Source organism: Paramisgurnus dabryanus, chromosome 3, assembly GCF_030506205.2.
Source record: "Paramisgurnus dabryanus chromosome 3, PD_genome_1.1, whole genome shotgun sequence".
Taxonomy (NCBI): domain Eukaryota; kingdom Metazoa; phylum Chordata; class Actinopteri; order Cypriniformes; family Cobitidae; genus Paramisgurnus; species Paramisgurnus dabryanus.
The window spans coordinates 11542452-11561266 of record NC_133339.1 but is presented as its reverse complement, the minus strand read 5'-3'; the positions used below and the strand labels follow the sequence as shown (position 1 = coordinate 11561266).

At 35.6% G+C, this 18815-nt stretch overlaps 1 protein-coding gene across 1 annotated transcript; it reads left to right on the top strand.

Moving 5' to 3' along the window:
* The first annotated feature begins 1043 nt into the window (after positions 1-1043).
* Positions 1044-17552, top strand: jpt1b (Jupiter microtubule associated homolog 1b). Its single transcript, XM_065278275.1, has 5 exons — positions 1044-1230; positions 4989-5128; positions 8975-9084; positions 11547-11577; positions 16974-17552. The coding sequence occupies exons 1-5, from the start codon at positions 1175-1177 to the stop codon at positions 17093-17095; spliced, it is 459 nt and encodes a 152-aa protein (XP_065134347.1). The 5' UTR covers positions 1044-1174; the 3' UTR covers positions 17096-17552.
* The last annotated feature ends 1263 nt before the right edge of the window (positions 17553-18815 follow it).

Here is an 18815-nt window from a genome sequence, read left to right as displayed (position 1 = left end):
ACCATTCGCAACCATTTAGCATTAACTGTTGTATCAATGTTAAAACAAGAACTGACATTATTTTAACCAAATTTTAACGTTGATTTTAAAAACATTCTTTTAAAGTCGCCATGAAATGGAAGTAGTGATTGTCTTATGTTCCCCGTGGTGACGAATATCAGAGTGAAACCGGCTTCTGAAATGAAATAAGGTAGGGTTGGACATGAATTCGTCCATCGAGAACTGATGAAGTTGGGTCATGTTGCTTATCGCTAGTCACTCACTGCAAATTTCACGGACCTCGCCCACCTGCCAAACCATATGACCGGAAGTAAAGAGAGATTATTTGGAGGAGAGGACGGGATTTCCTTGTTTTTTAATCAAAATTATGAGGGCACATTAATAAAAAAAAATATGAAACTCACAGATAAGTCATTTGTAAAAAAAAAAAAAAAAAACACAATATTCCAAAACAAATTGTAATTTTTCATTTTTATTTCATTGCAAACTTTTGCGACCATTTAGCATTGAAACAAGAACTGCCATTATTTCAACCAAATTTCAACATTGATTTTTAAGCATTATTAACCTTTTGCCACCATTTAGCATTAGCCTAACTGTTGTATCATCATTGTTTTAATGTTAAAACAAGAAATGACATTATTTCAACCATATTTCAACACTGAAGGTCTGCCTTAAGCCTGCTGGGATACCTTTTGTAATAATGACTAAAATAAACAGTGCACTAATGTTACACTTTACTACAGTAAAGACTAAAGCATTGTTATCATGTTGATTGTGGGAGATATTTTGATTTCTAAGCTTGTGGAATTAATTCAGACACTCATCAGAATAAGTAAACAGCAATTTATTTGACAGAAGATGTTACGGTAAAGTATATAAAATGATTATGCAGCAAACCAAATCACAAAAACCCATAAGAATAGGGCGATCACGTCTATTGACTGACAGACAACCGACGATCCAATCGCAATCCAGAGACATCCTTCCGCCGTCCAATCACGTCGCGCCTCCCTGCGGTGGGCGGGGTTTGGTGGGCTGATCTAAAGGGCCGCTCCGCTACGCTCGGGTTTCAGCTGGTCCGGGCGGAGTCCATGCGGGATAAAGGAATTAGACCAATTCAGTCCAGCTGAAGGTTTTTCACGCCGTTTAGCGACGACATCAGCCGCTCAACATGACCACGACGACCACCTTTCAAGGCATGGAGCCCGGTGCTAAAAACAGCTCCAGGTAAATGAACGAAACCGCGCTTTTATTGGGTCGAGCGGGCAGAACAAAAGAAACGCGGATATCAGAGCTGGAGGCGAGGATGATGAGGGTGAAGATGATGGATTGAGTCTTCCTGTCGATGTACGGATGCAGAATATGTGGATTTATCGGGTTTGGATGGATAAAGGGGTGAATTTACCCAGACTGTCTACCACCATCATCATCTCCATCATCCTCTTCCTCATGGCCATGAAGAGCCCATCCACCCTCATACAGATCTGAGATCAGCTCAAGGCAGATTACATAGTACAGGTTTGGCAGGTAAATGATCAGATGCATTAATGCGAATGTTGCCCAAACTTGAGCCAGTATAAAAGAATCTGGCTGGCAGATGTCCAGTATGACATCTCAACTGGGCTTTCAAAGGATTTGCTTTAAAGTTTACCTTTGCATTGTCTGTTGCATTGTTCTCTCTTATGATCTTTTCTGTGAATAGTTTCTTTTCTTTCTTTATTTTCATCAGTTTAATCCAAGTCATATGACTATTCGGTGTCTAACCTCAAGGTCTGGCCCAAATATACACGCTCCATTGTCCTTAAATGGCTGTTGATACTAAGGCTGAAGCTGTTGCATTGAATTTCTTCCAACCGAGCAATGCATTTAACGGTCTGGCTGATGCACTTCATGATCCAACACACATTTTTGGATTTTTTTGGGGGTGTGTTTGTCCAGATATGAGATCATCTACAACTTTCAGATGATTGGGATGCAGATGCATGAAATGTGATCAGTGTTGCATTTAAATGAAGACATCCTGACATGCATCTTTGTGCAACACGTTGCCACCCTAAATCTTTTCTCAGGGTCTCTCCTGGAAAAGAAACCAAAGCAGTCATTTTCCCAGATTTAACCGTCCGTGTGTGTCTGGGGTTTTCCTCAATAGGACTGAAAATGAAAGAAATGTAGGTCAAGACAGGACTTGGTTGTTTATCGGTCTGATTTAATGATCTTTTTAGCATGGGGGATGGATTTTTAATGCCATGTGTCTCCTGTCGCTGTGTTTCATGGATGGGTGGGGTCTCGAGCAAAAGGCCTGCTCGGTTTGTCCCCCTGATGTGAGCTGGAGGTTTAGTCTGGTTAAGGCATTATCTGTTAAACCAGACAGCAGGTCAGCCATGTGCCGGTTTATAATCTTACCGTACCGTCGATTTCTTTCACAATAGTAGAGGAGAGTCGAATGCGGACCGGGTTTGACCCTGACAGCTGCTGGGTGTCAGCTGGTCGCATCCTGCATTTCTGCGTGGGAGGGCGGGGTTGGGGGTGTTGGGTGCAGCGTTTTTGGTTTTTGAATGCATTGATTTTGGGCTTCTCCACCACATCAATCACAGGTCGTCTGCTATCCACGCAGGTTCTGCTACACCACGCATCCGCTCGGATCTGTTTAATGAATTAACATATGTGGTGTGACTGCAAACCATCCAACAGAGGAATCTGCATTTGCTGCGAGGTCGACTGTAGTCAGCTGCACATGTGTGTGTGTAGACCCTCCTGTTTTGTGGTAATTGTGTTTGCAGGACAGATTAAGTCGTCTGTTTTAGATCAGGGGTGGATGGTGTAACCACAATCTTACTGACTGTTGCAGAATCAGACTACCTCTTAATATAACATGGTTGATGGAAATTCATGACATATTGTTTCTATTTTAATAAATTGTTTTGATTTGTTAACACCAAGTACTTTCCTAATGGCCCTGCACAATGTTGCATAGAAATGACATTGCAATAATTGCCCCCACGATATATATCGCGGTAAGATGACTACTGGGCGACTTCACAGGATGACTTAAAAAGCTTTGTTTAACTTCACTAGGGCCGTGCAATTAATCGTTTTTTATTTTTAATTTAAATTTTTCGTTCAAACTATTGCAAAAACAAAATAACCAAGGTAATACAATTATTGTGTGACTTTACATTTCAATTTAATTGCTGCTGGACCGATGTGTTTGTAAGGCACTTCGCGAGTAATCATGTTAACTAATTGTGATTATGATTTTCACCCAAATAACGGTGATTCCGATTTTCGACAAAATAATTGTGATTTGCGATTTTCATTAAAATAATTGTGATTGCGGTTTTCGACAGAATAGCTGTGATTACGATTTTCACACAAATAATCTTGGTTATGGTTTTTGCCAAAGTAATTGTAATTTACGTTTTTTTTTTTTTTTTACCAAAATAGTTGTTATTGCAAGAAAATTATTGCTGTTTCACCAAGGGAAATTGGTGGTTGTTGCGGTTTCACCAAAATAAGTTTTGTTGCGATTTCACAAAAATAATTGTTGTTTGCGGTTTCACCAAAATAATTGTGATTTTCGGCAAAATAATCGTGATTGCGATTTTCACAAAAGTAATTGTGATTTTTACCAGTGAAATAAGTTAGTCTTGAGCCTTGCGGTACGTAAAAATTTATTTGGTGCAGTAACGATTAGAGTAATTTATTGATACTTTAATACTACAAGCCTAGTTAAGCAGTTACATATTTAATAACTCATGAATGCAACCAGAATATATAACATGAATGTTTAATTAAACTCTTTAAAAAAAAGCGCAATCGCTGTCCCAATTGAGACATTTACAATAACAAATGAAGAAAAATTAGACTTAATAAATAAATAATGAAGGAAAAAGTCATAAAATCAAGCTTAAGATGGAAACAGTAAAAGTATTTAGTGTTTCAGCTGGGGCTGGCAATGGTTTATTGCCATTCTGTTTGTCCAATCCATTTTCCATATACAAAATATTTCCAGACCCACGATTTGCATCCGATAGCAATCACAACGTCTTCTGCCTCTCTTGCTCTGTTTTCCATTTGTTCGCTTTGGTAGAAATGCGTAGATGGCCGTGGAGAGTATCAAAATAAAGGTACCTCATATCGATAGTTTATGTGTGGCGTCGTATTATTCGTTTTTTTCCCCTTCAATATATTGTTACACCCCTATATAAAATATTAGTGATGCACCCATGTATCGGCCGCCGATATTTATCGGCCGATTTTTGATGAATTTGAAACCATTGGCATATCGGCAATAGCACGAGAAAGGCAGATACCGATTGTTTATTAATTAACTGCATAAAGAAATCCATTATATGTAAAAAATGAGTTAATGTTGTTAATAAAATAAATGCTGAATAGCAAAAACTACCTTTGAAGGTTGTCATGCTGTCTTATTATATTTGTTTTAGCTTAATTTGTGCCTCTCTTATTATGTTGGTCAGATGAATGTTAATTAGATCCAATCCATGTTCAGTAAAAATAATTTGATGCAGAAATAAACTAGCTAATAGACCAACTGTATAGTATTGTATACAAGTGTTTAATATCGGTATCGGCCAGAAGTTGTCTCTTTACATCGGTATCGGCCCAAAAAGTCCTATCGGTGCATCCCTATAAAATATATAAGCATAAAATTCTCTGCATGCATTGCGATGTTGATGCTAAAGCAATATATTGTGCTTCCCTATTTCCTAATGGTTGATCTCTTTTGATTTATATAAATATTATTTATTTTGTTTTTTAATTTGAAACTAGATGGTCATAAAGATATTTATAACAAATATTGTAGACACAATAGACATTAAATGTGTGCTGTATTTTGGTACAACCGGTGTTATCTGCAATGTGCCAGTCATGCTGCTTGTGCTTTGCTTGTGTGTGTGCGGTTGTTGACTTGTGTGTTTCTGTTGTTGACTTGTGTGTTTCTGTTGATGGATGTCTTGTAGGGTTTTGTGTCCTCCTGGAGGAGCCTCTAATATTTCCTTTGGAACAGAGGAAGAGAAGCCGGTGCGCAAAAACAAGATGGCCTCCAGTATCTTTGCTGAACCTGACGACCCTCACGCTCATCGAAGGAACAACCCACCAAGTAAACACACACATACACACGCACACAGAGATAAGCATGTAAATGTACAGTTGTTTTTACGCTCACTGCCCACATTCAGCCACCTTTATGTCAGCGTGTTATTTGCATGGTCATTTCCTGGACAAATATCTTAACTGTCCAGTAATTCAGGAAATGACTCAAGCGTTCCGGTGTGTGAAGGCACTGGACCACATGACATAGAGCACAAGAATGTGTGACATCATCATGATGCGTCCACTCCAGACAAACTCCTCTGCATTTATATCTGATGAGAGCTATAATAAAACATACAGAACGTAATGAAAAACTGTATAGCCCAATCTTATATGTTACATGTATGAGCTTCTTTTAAGGGAGCTGTCTATGGAAATGGCAGTGAATCTCATTAAGATTTGAAACAGAGCCTCTGTGTTGGGTTATGACTGGACTTGGTTTATTTCTCAGATTGGACATGTGTGATTTGTATCTGTATTTTAAATGCAGGAATGCTGTGTTAAAATATCAGAAAATATCACACTTACGCTTTTGCTTTGATTTTGAGATCTCAGACTCTTCTCATGTCAAGACATTTTAAACACACATGGTTTTATCTTAAAGGTGCAGTGTGTAAATTTTAGGAGGATCTTCTGACAGAAATGCAATATAGTTTAGATAACAATGTTATCAATGGTGTACAAAGACCTTACATAATGAACTGTATTGTTTTTATTGCCTTAGAATGAGACATTTTTATCTACATACACCGCTGGTCCCCTTACATGGAAGTCGCCATTTTGCGCAGCCATGTTTCTACAGTAGCCCTAAACGGACAAATCACTCTACAGAAAGCGTTTCATCACTGTTGTCTCAGAAGATGAAGTGTTTGTCTTGTGGCGTCTATCGTAGCTTCACTGTTTGTTTGATTTTTTTAAAGGGGGGACTGAGCCTTTGGTTGCAATTCCCAACCTCACCGCTAGATGCCACTAAAATCTACACACTGCACCTTTAAGGTCATGTGACAACATTATAGCATGCTGCCATTTGTTATATTAATCTTTATACAGTATATTATACAGTATTTCATTACATATTTTGTAGGGGGAAAAAATCATTGTAGTAAGCTAATCTGTGGTCATAAACCCATGCACACTGACTCCTGAGAATAAGGAAAAAAGGGCCAATCAGATTGAAGATTGTAGTTTTGAGGTTGATTTGTGTGTGTATGAATCAGACGGTCTCTAGGGATAAGAGTCTCATAATTGTAAAAGTCTCACCCTGAAGTTTCCGCTCTCACTGATTCAAGGGAAGTTCAGTGTGTCAGACGGGATGCAGTTGGGATTCATGGAAGTGCTTTTGCCGTCTCCATTGTGTATTTAACACAACAACAATGTAGTGAAAAACTGCAACGTTTACAGATGACAGATTACATGGTTATCTTATTAGATAAAGGTTTACATGGATCCATGAAGATATCCAGTAGATGGCGACGTTACTTTATAAAGAAACACTACACACCTGCACACATACGCATTCTGCACAGAGCAATAACTAAGATGGTGAAATCATCAAGCAGTTTTGTTTAGACGGAAGATGAGATAGATTAGTGATGCACCAAAATGAAAATTCTTGGCCGAAACCGAAACACCGAAATAAATTATTATGCCAATTATTAGTACAATTGCATTTATGGCTATCACTGTGTACTAACTTTACTAGGGGTGTGTGACGGATAAAAAAAATCACAGTTCAGATCACATTACAGTTTTTGAGGCACAGATCAGACTATTTTTCGGATCAGCAAAAAGTGGGTGGGAAAAATCTAATAAACAATAAAGAAATTGCAAACATTTATAAAAGAGAACAAAGTTGTACATTAATAAGGTCTGAAATTAGCATTAGGTACAGAAATCAAATTAAATGAATCATAACACAATAAATTAAATATATTATTATTTTTTAGAGCTATTTGTCTCTTTGTCATGGGTTGTTTGATCAACATTAATGACACGGACTTAAGAAGCCTAGGTTAATCTGACTGTAATCTATACATACACTTAAGACATAAAGTTTATATTTTCGGCTGGATTTTTTATTTCGGCCCGAAACCGATAATGTCATTTTCGGCCGAAATTTTCGCCGACCGAAATTTCGGTGCACCCCTAAGATAGAAATATTACTGCAAGTGACAATGAATTATAAAGCGGTGTAATTTTGTAAACTTTGTTGAAGCGTTAATAAACTCAGTATATTGAGCAGCACAAACACAGTCATGTTGTTATTTTAGTTATTCTTGCGCATGCCTATGAACTAACACATGCGCATGACGTCACTATCACTATCACTTTTACGTAGTTTACACAGAGACGTAGTTTCGTTGCGATACAATGCAGTTTCGATCATTTCCGCTAGTGATGCAATATTTGCCGGTACATCAAACGTTTCTTTGGTACAATTATGATTCGATTCATTTATTGATACTTTGATATGACGAGCCTAGTTAAGCAGTTACATTTTAATAACTCACGAATTCAACCAAAATATATAACAAACATTTAATTAAACTCTCATTTACAACAACAAACTAAGAAAAAAATTTACTTTTTTAAAATAAAGAAAAATAAATTATGAGAGAAAGAAGTCGCATAAAAATCAAGCTTAAGATGGCAGCAGTCAAAGTCTTTAGTGTTTCAGCTGTGCTGCCAATCTGTTCGTCCAATACATTTTCAAAATGCAAAATATTTCCAAACCCATGATTTGTGTCCGATAGCAGCCACAACATCTTCTGCCGTTTTCGCTGCTACAGCCGCTTTGTTGCTGCATCGCATTCACTTGCTGACACTAGCACACGAAAATAAACGAAAATGCGCACTTTGGTGAAAATGTTTAGATGGACGTTACGTCAAGGAATAAACGTACAAGTGTCAAAATAAAGGTACCTTATATCGATGTGTTGTATCGTTCAAAATTTAAGCAATGCATCGATCCATATCAATGTATTGTTAGACCCCTCAGGGTTTCCCGCAGCACTTTGCAGTTTGGGTGGCCCGCCTAAGCTGGGAAACCCTACTGCCTTAACTAGGTCGTCCAAAACATTAAAATAAAAATGTTGTTTATGTGCATTATTTAGATACTACAGTACATACACTCCTTTAAGATAATGCTATTATAGTGGGAAATAATCAGTTTTTACAATCTTCGTGCTATCTATTATCGTTCGCCAGACGTTCTACAACATCTGCATCAGTTTGTGTTTATTAACCCTTTAGTTTCACTTCATCACACAGCTATTCCTGTTAGAGGTATCTGTTAAAAGCATTTAATTCATTAATAATCTAGGATATTTTCATTTTCTGTCATAGTGTCTTCAAAATTAAGTTTTATTTGAGTGTTTTAAATAAAACTATTTTAATTTTCATTATGACCGTATGTTCCTTTGATTGCCACGCCCGGCCCCGCCCAACCCCTACCACCTTTACTAACAAAGTTTCTGCGGTAAAACCCTGTCCCTATTAACTACACCAAAATGCCGTTATTGTGTAAACAAACTTTCCTGTTTGTGGTTAAAACCCTCAGTTTCTTTTGTATTTGTATTGTTTATTGTAAAATGGGTGTGTACGTCGTCAAACTAAAGCACAAGCAAGATCTACATTCATCGAAGAGGGTTGTTGATGGGCATATGTTTGAGCACTCATGCACTGAATAAAACTGTGTTTCTAAACAGACTGTCTGTCCGCAGATTTCATTCAGACTGCTGGCTTTGTTTTTTTGACTCATAAATAATGAAATGAAAGTTTTTGTGTTGTTATCTCTAGGTTAGGGTTGTATATAATCTGTGTAAGTGTATTGAATGTTGTGATGTCCTGACAGCTGGAGAAGCGTCTGGGGTTTTGTGTGGAGAACCGTCGGCTCCTCTCAGACGGTGCCAACCTGCCATCGTCTATGATAATGGAGTTCCTGCCGACCGTCAAGCCAACAACGTAAGTTCACCAACATCTCTGATTTATGAATCACTACTGACTTCAGGTCAGCTCATAGAGGTGTACAGCACGGTGTGGTTACAGTAAACCGTTAAAGTCATATTTAACTTATACAGGCGTTCAGTGTTTACTGTATCTGTGTCTAAAATAACACGACCGGCTGGGTGGGGTAAAAACTAACAGCCGCGCACAAAACATTATATATGCCACAGCTGTTTTGGGGTCAGTTTAAGCTCACGTTGACGGACTGTTCATTTGTCCTTCAGGGGAAGTTCTTGATGATTTTCATCCTGTTTGGTTTTAGATGAGAATTTTTACCGGCTTTTGTTTTTCACGTAGGTTAAACATCAGATCAAGTCATTTTAAAGCTGACTTTGATTTATAGCTTAAAATTGACTGCATTATTTCTCTAATAAATGTCTCTGGTCTTATTAAAAATAAAAAAAATTCTGTCATTTACTCCCCCTTAAGTTGTTACAAACTTAAGAAAAATTTATTTTTCTGATGAACTCATGGGGATGTGTTGAAAAATGTTTATAACCAAGCAGACCTAGGGCACCATAGACTTCCATAGTAGGAAAATAATACAATGAAAATCAATGGTGCCCCAGATCTGTTGGATAACAAGCATTATTCTGATGAACATAAATTAAGAGATTTTAAGCAAAATTTGTAACCAAGCAGATGTATGTCACCATTGACTTACATAGTATGAAAAATAATACCATGGTTGTTTCCATAGTAGGAAAAGCAATACCATGGAAGTCAATGGTGCCTCAGATCTGTTGGATAACAAACATTATTTTGATGAACACAAATTAAGATATTTTAAGCAATTCTTGTAACCAAGCAGATCTGGGCACATTTGACTTCCATAGTATGAAAAGTAATACAATGGAAGTCAATGGTGCCTCAGATCTGTTTGATTACAAACATTATTCTGATGAACACAAATGAATATATTTTGACCAATGTTTGTAACCAAGCAGATCTATTGGACCATTGACTTCCATAGTATGAAAAATAATACCATGGTTAATTTTATAGTAGAAAAAAACTATATAATACCATGGTTGATTTCCATAGTAGGGAAAACAATACCATGGAAGTCAATGGTGCCCCAGATCTGTTGGATGACAAACAATATTCTGATGAACACAAATTAAGATATTTTAAGCAATTCTTGTGACCAAGCAGATCTGGGGCACAATTGACTTGCGTAGTAGGAAACATAATACCATGGAAGTCAATGGTGCCTCAGATCTGTTTGATTACAAACATTGTTCTGATGAACACAAATGAAGATTTTTTTGAGCAAAGAAATTTGGAAGAACCTGAGGGTCATTAAGTGAGGACAGAACTTTTATCTTTGGATGAAATATCCCTTTAAAAACCATTCATCAGTGCATGTTGTTATTATTATTAAAGGGGGAAATCAGACTTTTTTCATGTTTAAGTGCTACATTTGGGTCTCCAGTGCTTCTATCAACCTAGAAAATGTAAAAAAAAAAAACGGTAACTTTAGTTTTGGTAAACCATTCTCTGCAAGCATGTAAAAGTAATTTGCCTCCTCTTGTGATGTCAGAAGGGGATCTTATTACAAGAATATTGATGGCATAACTGAGTTTGAATTGCATCAAACCACCATCATTGTGATTATTGTTTGCATTTCATCATCTCATTTGCATTTAAAGGACACACCCAAAAACGGCACATTTTTGTGCACACCTACCAAGTGTCAATTTTAACATCTTATAATAAATTATCTATATGATATTTTGAGCTAAAACTTCACATATTACTCTGGGTACACCAAAGATTTATTTGACATCTTAAAAACGTCTTGTGAAATCTTCCCTTTAAAATATTTGTTTTATGTATGTAATAATTTCTCTGCTGATGTTGTAATGTCAGAAAACATTTGTATGATCTAATAACATTCTGAACCCAGCATGCAATTTTGCATTTAAAAGATATCTAATAGACATCCAAACACAGTTCAGACATCTTTTGATAAAATAAGGCAAAATTTGGGCTTTCATTGAATCTTAAATGGATGTCTAACCATAGCACAAAAATAAATAAATGAAAGCAAACAACTTTTAATCACCATTGACTTTGCTTACATGATTAGATATCAAACATCTCACGGTTTATTTAGGCAAAAACAGCACGTAAACAAATTCAAGTTTATTTTGGATAGAAGTGGGTTACACCTAGCCTATATCAGGTCTATAGTTAACATACAGTTAAACTAGAGGAAATTTTGACTTGCTTGCTGGGCACCTCTCTTCATGAAGTATAAATAAATAACCAGTTTCATTCATAAACGTGCTTTGTTGCATTGTAAATCACATCATTTTATGTTTTTGAGGTTTGCTACTTCAGTCAGGTTTACAAAACTCTGTGTGTGCTTGTTTATATAAAGATGTCTGATGATCTCATCTGCTCTCGCTTTGCAGGATCAAAATGACCATGAAGAGGAAAACATCGGTAAGAATCATTTTACTCTTGTTAATATCAGTATTTAGTTGTAATCGTCCTCAGAAATGCAGTACTTTAGATGTGTATCTCTCTCTCTCTATTGCATGACTTCTATTTGTTAAAATGCTGCTGGTGAAACTTTGCATTAGTTCTGGAATTTTCCCTTTTAATGAGAATATTCCATGATTCCATGTCTGCTGGCCGGAACGCCGGTCTGCTCTTCTCATTGAGAGCAGCTGTAGAAACACTGAATTCATATTTGAAATGACTGATTTCTTATGGAAATCTCTCATCATATCTCATCCCCTTGTAGAGCAGAGATCAGGATGAGTTGTTAACGTACTGTCTTGTTAATACATGGAGTCGTGTTATTACTTTAAATAAAGAAGGGTTTGTTTAAGAGTCCTGCGCGTTTAGATACTGTAAATCTATTTCTCACTGATCGGGTCTGAGGAGTTTGGCTCTTTACCAGTAAACAAGCAGTTTTAACACAATCTTACTTCAGCTGAAATATACACACACATTGTGGATTAATGAAGTTTGTTTTTTAATTGTTTGTAAAAAAGTCTTCTAAAGAAAGTACCGTATTGTCCCGAATATCAGACAACATTTTTTTCACGGAAATGACTCTCAATATATGGAGGACAAAACTTGACTTGTGTAAATAAATAAATGTAGAAATGCATAAATAAATGTAGAAATAAATAAATGCAGAGATAAGTAATGAATTAAATGCAGAAATAAATAAAATGCAGACATAAATAAATATATTGTTTTGTCGGAGCATGCGTCAATCAGCAGCAAAGTCCACCATATGTAAGGACTGTATGTAGTGGAGTCACAGCCACAACGATCCTTTTGCAGTCCCTCCAGAAAAAACGCAATTATGCGATCACATGATTCAATGCATAATCAGCCAAAATCCTCATATTTATGCGGGGATCGCATTTTTTCAATTCTGCAATTTATGCGCCGCACTTTCACATAAATTGCAGATTTCCATGCGCAAAATATGCAGGGCTTGCATGATTTCATAATCCCTGCATTTGCGTAGCATAAATCACATACATCTTAGCAGAAAGTTGAAGATTTTTGCATTTACTTCACACAAGCGCAGCCATGTACCATGTCGCCATAGGAATGTTATGAAATGACGTGATTATGTAACGTGAACATCATTGAAAAGCTGCAAATAGTTTTTGCAAGTTCCCGCAATTTTTGCAATTTCATCGCAATAAATTGCATAAATATCCCACATATTCTATCACATTTTTTAAGAAAACATGCCACAAGATCAAGGATTTTTTCTGGAAGGTCTGTTTTTAACCAATCCTGCATTGACAGAGGTTGATACTGCCTACCTTATTAACATATGGACACAGAAATACTTAAATAAATAAATGTATAATGCATAAATAAATGTAGAAATAAATAAATGTGGTGCAAAAATAAAATTAAAAGTTGATATTTTGGAAAAATATTTATTTTTTATTTATGTCTGCATTTATTAAATAATTTTTCTGCATTTATTTCTGCATTTAATTAATTATTATTTATTTCTGCATTTCTATATTGATTCATTTATTTTGGTATTTCTACATTTATTTTTTAATTTATGTATTTACTCATTTATGTACACTTATAAATAAATTAATGAATACATTTTTGTCGTCCATATCAATAAATGATGTCATGTTATATTCGTGCTTTAGACTGTACATCCGCAAAAATGTGGTAGGTGGCGCCAAATACACATAAACAAGTTCACCTGGATTGAAGCAAGCTGGTTTAGGTTTCCAGTAAGGCAGACTTCTACTGTTAATGAAATATTAATAGGCTACATGTTTTTCACAATGAGATGGACAACCTAAGCTAATAGAAATACAGATGGACTGCAGATTATATATTGTATTGTATGTCTTATGAAAGCATTAAAGAATGTGGGGAACCAAACTCGTCCCCTTTGACTGATAAAAAGTATTTTCAAATAAAAGCATTTTCTTTATAAAAGACAAGAGTTGGTCTTCAAAAAGTTAAAAGGTAGACTTTGAAAAGGGAGGGGGGGGGGGGTCATCGTATGTAGGGGTCAGTCTGATTTATGAACTACACTCTTAGATGAAATTATATAAAAGCTGTTACTGGGACAATAACCTTTGTAGACATTTGGTATGGATATGTTTCTTTGAAGTATTAATATGTATACACAGGTGTAGTTTTTGAAAGGGTAATGCCCCATTTAAGTTTTTGAATCTTTTATTCTGAGAAAGCCATACAGTGTTTCTGAAGCGTTCCATTAATAGAAGGATAAAGGTTATGGGTTTGATCTCAAGAAATACACATAATATATAAAGCTTGAAATCATTTTGAACAAATGCATAAATGCATGCTCTTTGGCAAATGCATAATGTAAACTTAATATGTAAATTCAAACGTAACATGCACAAATTCATCAGGTTTTATATGAACATGAATATTACTTCGTTTACAGTTTGTCATTTTGACAATGTGTAAAATGTATTTTTAATAGATTGTTGAAAGATGAACAACACAGAAGAAGAGTCTGTTTTTTTTTTTAGCAAAGATAAACTGATGGGTATTAGTTTAGATGGAGGCTGATTGATTTGGTGCTTGTTGTGATGAAATAACCGAACATCAGAACCACAGCCTGTCATAATCAGATATTACACAAGACATCTTAAACTTTTAGGATTTGTGTTACTATAAAGAGGCTTTAATATTCAAGATTAAGCCCTGTTGGGACTGTGATGTGTCTACCAGTAATGGATGTTGTTTCTGGTACTGTTGAGCTCGCTATCTTGAAGTATTATCTTATGTCTAATCTAATAATATTAATGGCGGTCTGTAGAGAAGCAGACTCGGTCTGAAGCGCTGACAGTCTTCATATTCTCTTCACATGTTTTATAGTCAAACGCACAAAGCCAAAATAATTTGGATTAGTGTATTAGGCTTTGCGATAATAAATATCAGTGCTACTGTCATAAATATTTACACATTGTATAATGTATAAAATTCTTACTTATTGTTTTACTTTAATAAATTAATATTGAATAAATACCTATATAAATAAATACTCAAGGCAACCCACATTCTTTAATGCTTTTCATATGACATACAATACCATATATAACCTACAGTCCATCTGGATTTAATAACAATTAGCCCAGGCTGCCAATCCTATTGTGAAAAAAAATATGAATATTTCATTAACAGTAGAAGTCTCTTGCTGCTTTCTCTAAAACGATTTCTGTTTGCTTCTGGTTTTGTATGTACATTTCTTTCTGTGTGTTTAACATTAATCTGCCACAGACTGCAGATGAAAATGAACCAGAATGGCTAAAACCTGCACACTTGCATAGGAGACTTGTTTCTCGTGTTAATTGATGTGTATTGTCATTTTTTAAAAAAAGCAAAAAAGTCTGCCTTACTGTAAATGAGCGTAGTTTATCAGGTTGCTTTAACCCAGGTGAACTTTTGTGTATTTGGCTCCACCTACTGCATTTTTGCGAGTGTTCAGTGTGATTGACTTAAAATTGTCAAAGCTTGAATGTTAAACCACATTGTTTATTGAAAGGGATTTTGGTAAAAAAAGTCACCTATTCAATATGGGTTTATCTCCGTAGCTTAACTGGTAAAGCGTTGTACTGGCAACATAAGCGTGATGGGTTTGAATTCCATTAAACAAACCTACTGATAAAATATAGATGACTGAATGCACTGTAAGTTGCTTTGGATAAACATATCTGCCAAATGCATGACTGTAAATTAAAAAATATATAAACAATTATTTGAAAAACGTAAAAATATTTAAGGTTAATGCCAAAAATGTAGTGATTATTTATATTTGACTTTAATAATGGTTTTGAGCAGGGCCGGCCCTTGGGGTTATGGGGCCCTAGGCGAAATCATGACAATGGGCCCCCGCTGGTGTAAAAAATTTCATAGCAATGCAATTTGACAAGTGAAATTAAACAGACCAAAATGAAAATATTATTAAATTAGCATAGGCATTAAACAACGTAAATCAGAAAATACCTTTTTTTGTGCTTTTCTTCCTCTGCTTTTCTCTTTTTCTCTTTAGCTCCTAAAAGGTATCGTTTTAATGCCATAGTTTGCCAAACCACCGCAACCTCACTAAAACAAGTCTTGTTTTTATCTTTATTAAAAGATGTAACATAACCATTGCGTTGTTATACGATACTAATTACCCATAATCCAAAATGTTTAATTTCCAAGCATGCGCAACGAGAGACACCTCCGCTAGCGCAATGGCGTCATTAACATTATGCAAAGTAGCCCACTCTGTTCTTATTTTGTAATATTTTGTTTTTATTTATACGAATGTTTTGTATTTATTATCATTTTAATGTAGATTGTTGTGTGGGGAATTGATCCTGTTATTAAATCCCTGTGCTTTTTTACCTACCGTCTTTGTGATCCCTATTTTAATCAATAAGGTCCCTGCGCATGCAGCGCATATTGCCTGCTGATCGCGTCCATGAGATTTGTGAAACGACAAAATAATATGCATTGAGGGCCCTCATCTTATCGCCTGTATTGCCTGTTGGATGGGCCGGCCCTGGTTTTGAGTATAAGTTTTTGTGGTGTGACAGGGTTTCTCAAACTAGGGTTTGTAAAGCCCTAGTGGTTTGCAGGGGAATTGTAGGGGGTTAGTGGGTTAATAAAAAATAAATACAATTAAATGTAATAAATAATTTAAAAAATCTAACAATTTAAATTAAATAAAACTCTTATTAATAGAAAAATTATTAGTTTAATCTGAATGTCATGTGACCATTACACAACACTACAATACATCAGAAAACTGAGAACTCGTATATGTTTTAAATACTTCTGATAAAACCTTAATGGATGAAAAATAAATGTTTTAGGTTACACATTAAATACAATTATTAAAATATTTACTTAAACTGTTTGAAAACCCCTGGGGCCTCATTTATAAAAAAAGGGTTTATGATAAAAGAGACCCTCGCTTTTGCCAGATACTCGTATAATCTCATGTGTAATCAGAGTTTACTGTTAAGGGAGTGTCTTGCGTATATTTTGTGAACGTGAGTGTCTCTCTTATCATAAATGGTTTTGACGCGTGTGCAGCAGGCACTTATTTTGACAAAACACGTGATGCACATGGTTCACATGACGCGACAAACACAGATTTTGAATTAGCGCCCCTCCGGTGAGCAGCCACGAGCCCTGCAAAGCACTTTTCCACGTCAAAGACCATTTTTATAAATATGGACTATGCCGTGGATTTTTGCGTACGCGCGCTTTATAAATGAGGCCCCTGGTTTTCTGTACTATAGGTGTTGTGCATTTTATTCTCATTTTGTTCTAACCATTGTCACGCCCGTATGTGTTTGTTTCAGAAGAAGCCCCGGAGCAGAAAGACGTCGCCGCCGCACAACCTTCTGCCCCCTCGGCACCCGCCGGCCTCCCCTCCGGCCGGAGGAACCCACCCGGTGGCAAATCCAGTCTGATCCTGGGCTGAAACGGCCTTCATTGAACTTTCTTTGCTCTATCTGTATTTCTCTCTCTTTTTTTAAGGAACTTCTTCCTTCACTCTTATCGTGAGCCATGGAAACTTTCGTCCTCCACCGTCTTTTCATTTTTCTATTGCGAAACAAGAGAAGTGATCGTTGACAGAAGCACTTTATGTAAGAAGTCCGTTTCAGTCGCTCCTGCAGGAATTCAAGGCATGAGAGATTCAGATCGACTTTTAATCTGCCCTGGTGTAAATCATTGAAGGACAAAAAAAAAGATTTGTTGCGCAAAATTTCTAAGTACAAATAAAGATTGATATGAATTTCACTGTGCTTGTTTTATGTGAGATTGTGTTTGTATCATTGTGAAATGTATGGAGACTTTAAAGTTGGCATGATACAGAAATTAAATCAGATTCCCATGTTGACATTTTTCTGAGTGAAATAAAATATTGACTGACTTGACTTTATTCATTAGGATTTACCAGTTTATCAAAAGTGTAATACATTAAATAAAAAGTAGTTGTATTCTTCTGACCGGTGCAGTTTGATGTAGAACTACACTAGAGGAGAAGTGAACGGTAGGAAGAAAAACTGCTAAAGCTTTTATTGCACAAGTATATATGAAGATATACAGGCTCATCATTGGAGAATTGCAAATATGATTTCTGATACTCGATTACCTTGTTTTAATAAATTCAGCAATGGTTATTTCATGATCAGGGAATCTTACTTTGTCCATTTAGTTTGGCATCATTTGTTGTTTTGTTGCTTTTCAAACAGTATTTTAAACCCTTGACTGTAGTCTAAAAAATATTATTCTCTAAAATGGTGTGTTGAATACTCTAGTATGTGATTTTTTTAATATTTATGTAATTCCTATAAAACTTACCACATTTGTCAAACATGCAATAATGTCCTGCAATAATGATCGCGTAACTAGAACATCGCAGGTCTTGTTTTATTAGCATAAAGTTGCCACCCATACGGCAAAAATAAATTTCTCTGGCCAAAAATGTTTTAAATGTATGCTAAATACATTTTGCAGAATTGAAAGCTTAACCCTTTAACTGCCTCACCAAAAAAAGGCATTTGATTTTTTTTTGCCATTTCTCATCTTATGATGTCGCTAGTTAACAAACTCAATGCGTTTTTTTTTCAGCACATCCCATAATATTTTAAATCTCAGCCTATACCAAATGGTTGGAATTCACTAAAGGAATTCATACATGCTATCGAAATCAGAAAATATGAACTATAATACAAATTTTTTTAAAACATAATCAAAATAAAATAGTTTTGTATATTAAATATTTTTTATTTATTGAAGTTTAAAATATTTCAGGTTTTCATTTTAACTCCAGAAATTACGGAGCCCCTAAAAAATTTGTTTAGTTTCATGTGCACACGTGAAAACAAAAGCTAATGAAACTAAACTATTGATTTTTTTACTCCAATGTCACCTTGGGGGCTTGGTATGAAATAAAGCGTTTTCTTGTTTTTTGTAGCAATAAAAAATAACTAAAAGTAACAAAAATAAAGATATTACATTCTTTCTGCATTCAAAACCTAAAATAAAAGAAGGCAAAAGATAGTAATACAATGGCATTTTAGGTTAATTTATGATTCAAGAAACACACTGTCACGTGTGGTAGTGCAACAGGATTTTTTTCTTTTTTTGATAAATAAACATTTCTTTGTAAACCAGCAATGCTGTGTAGAGTAAGC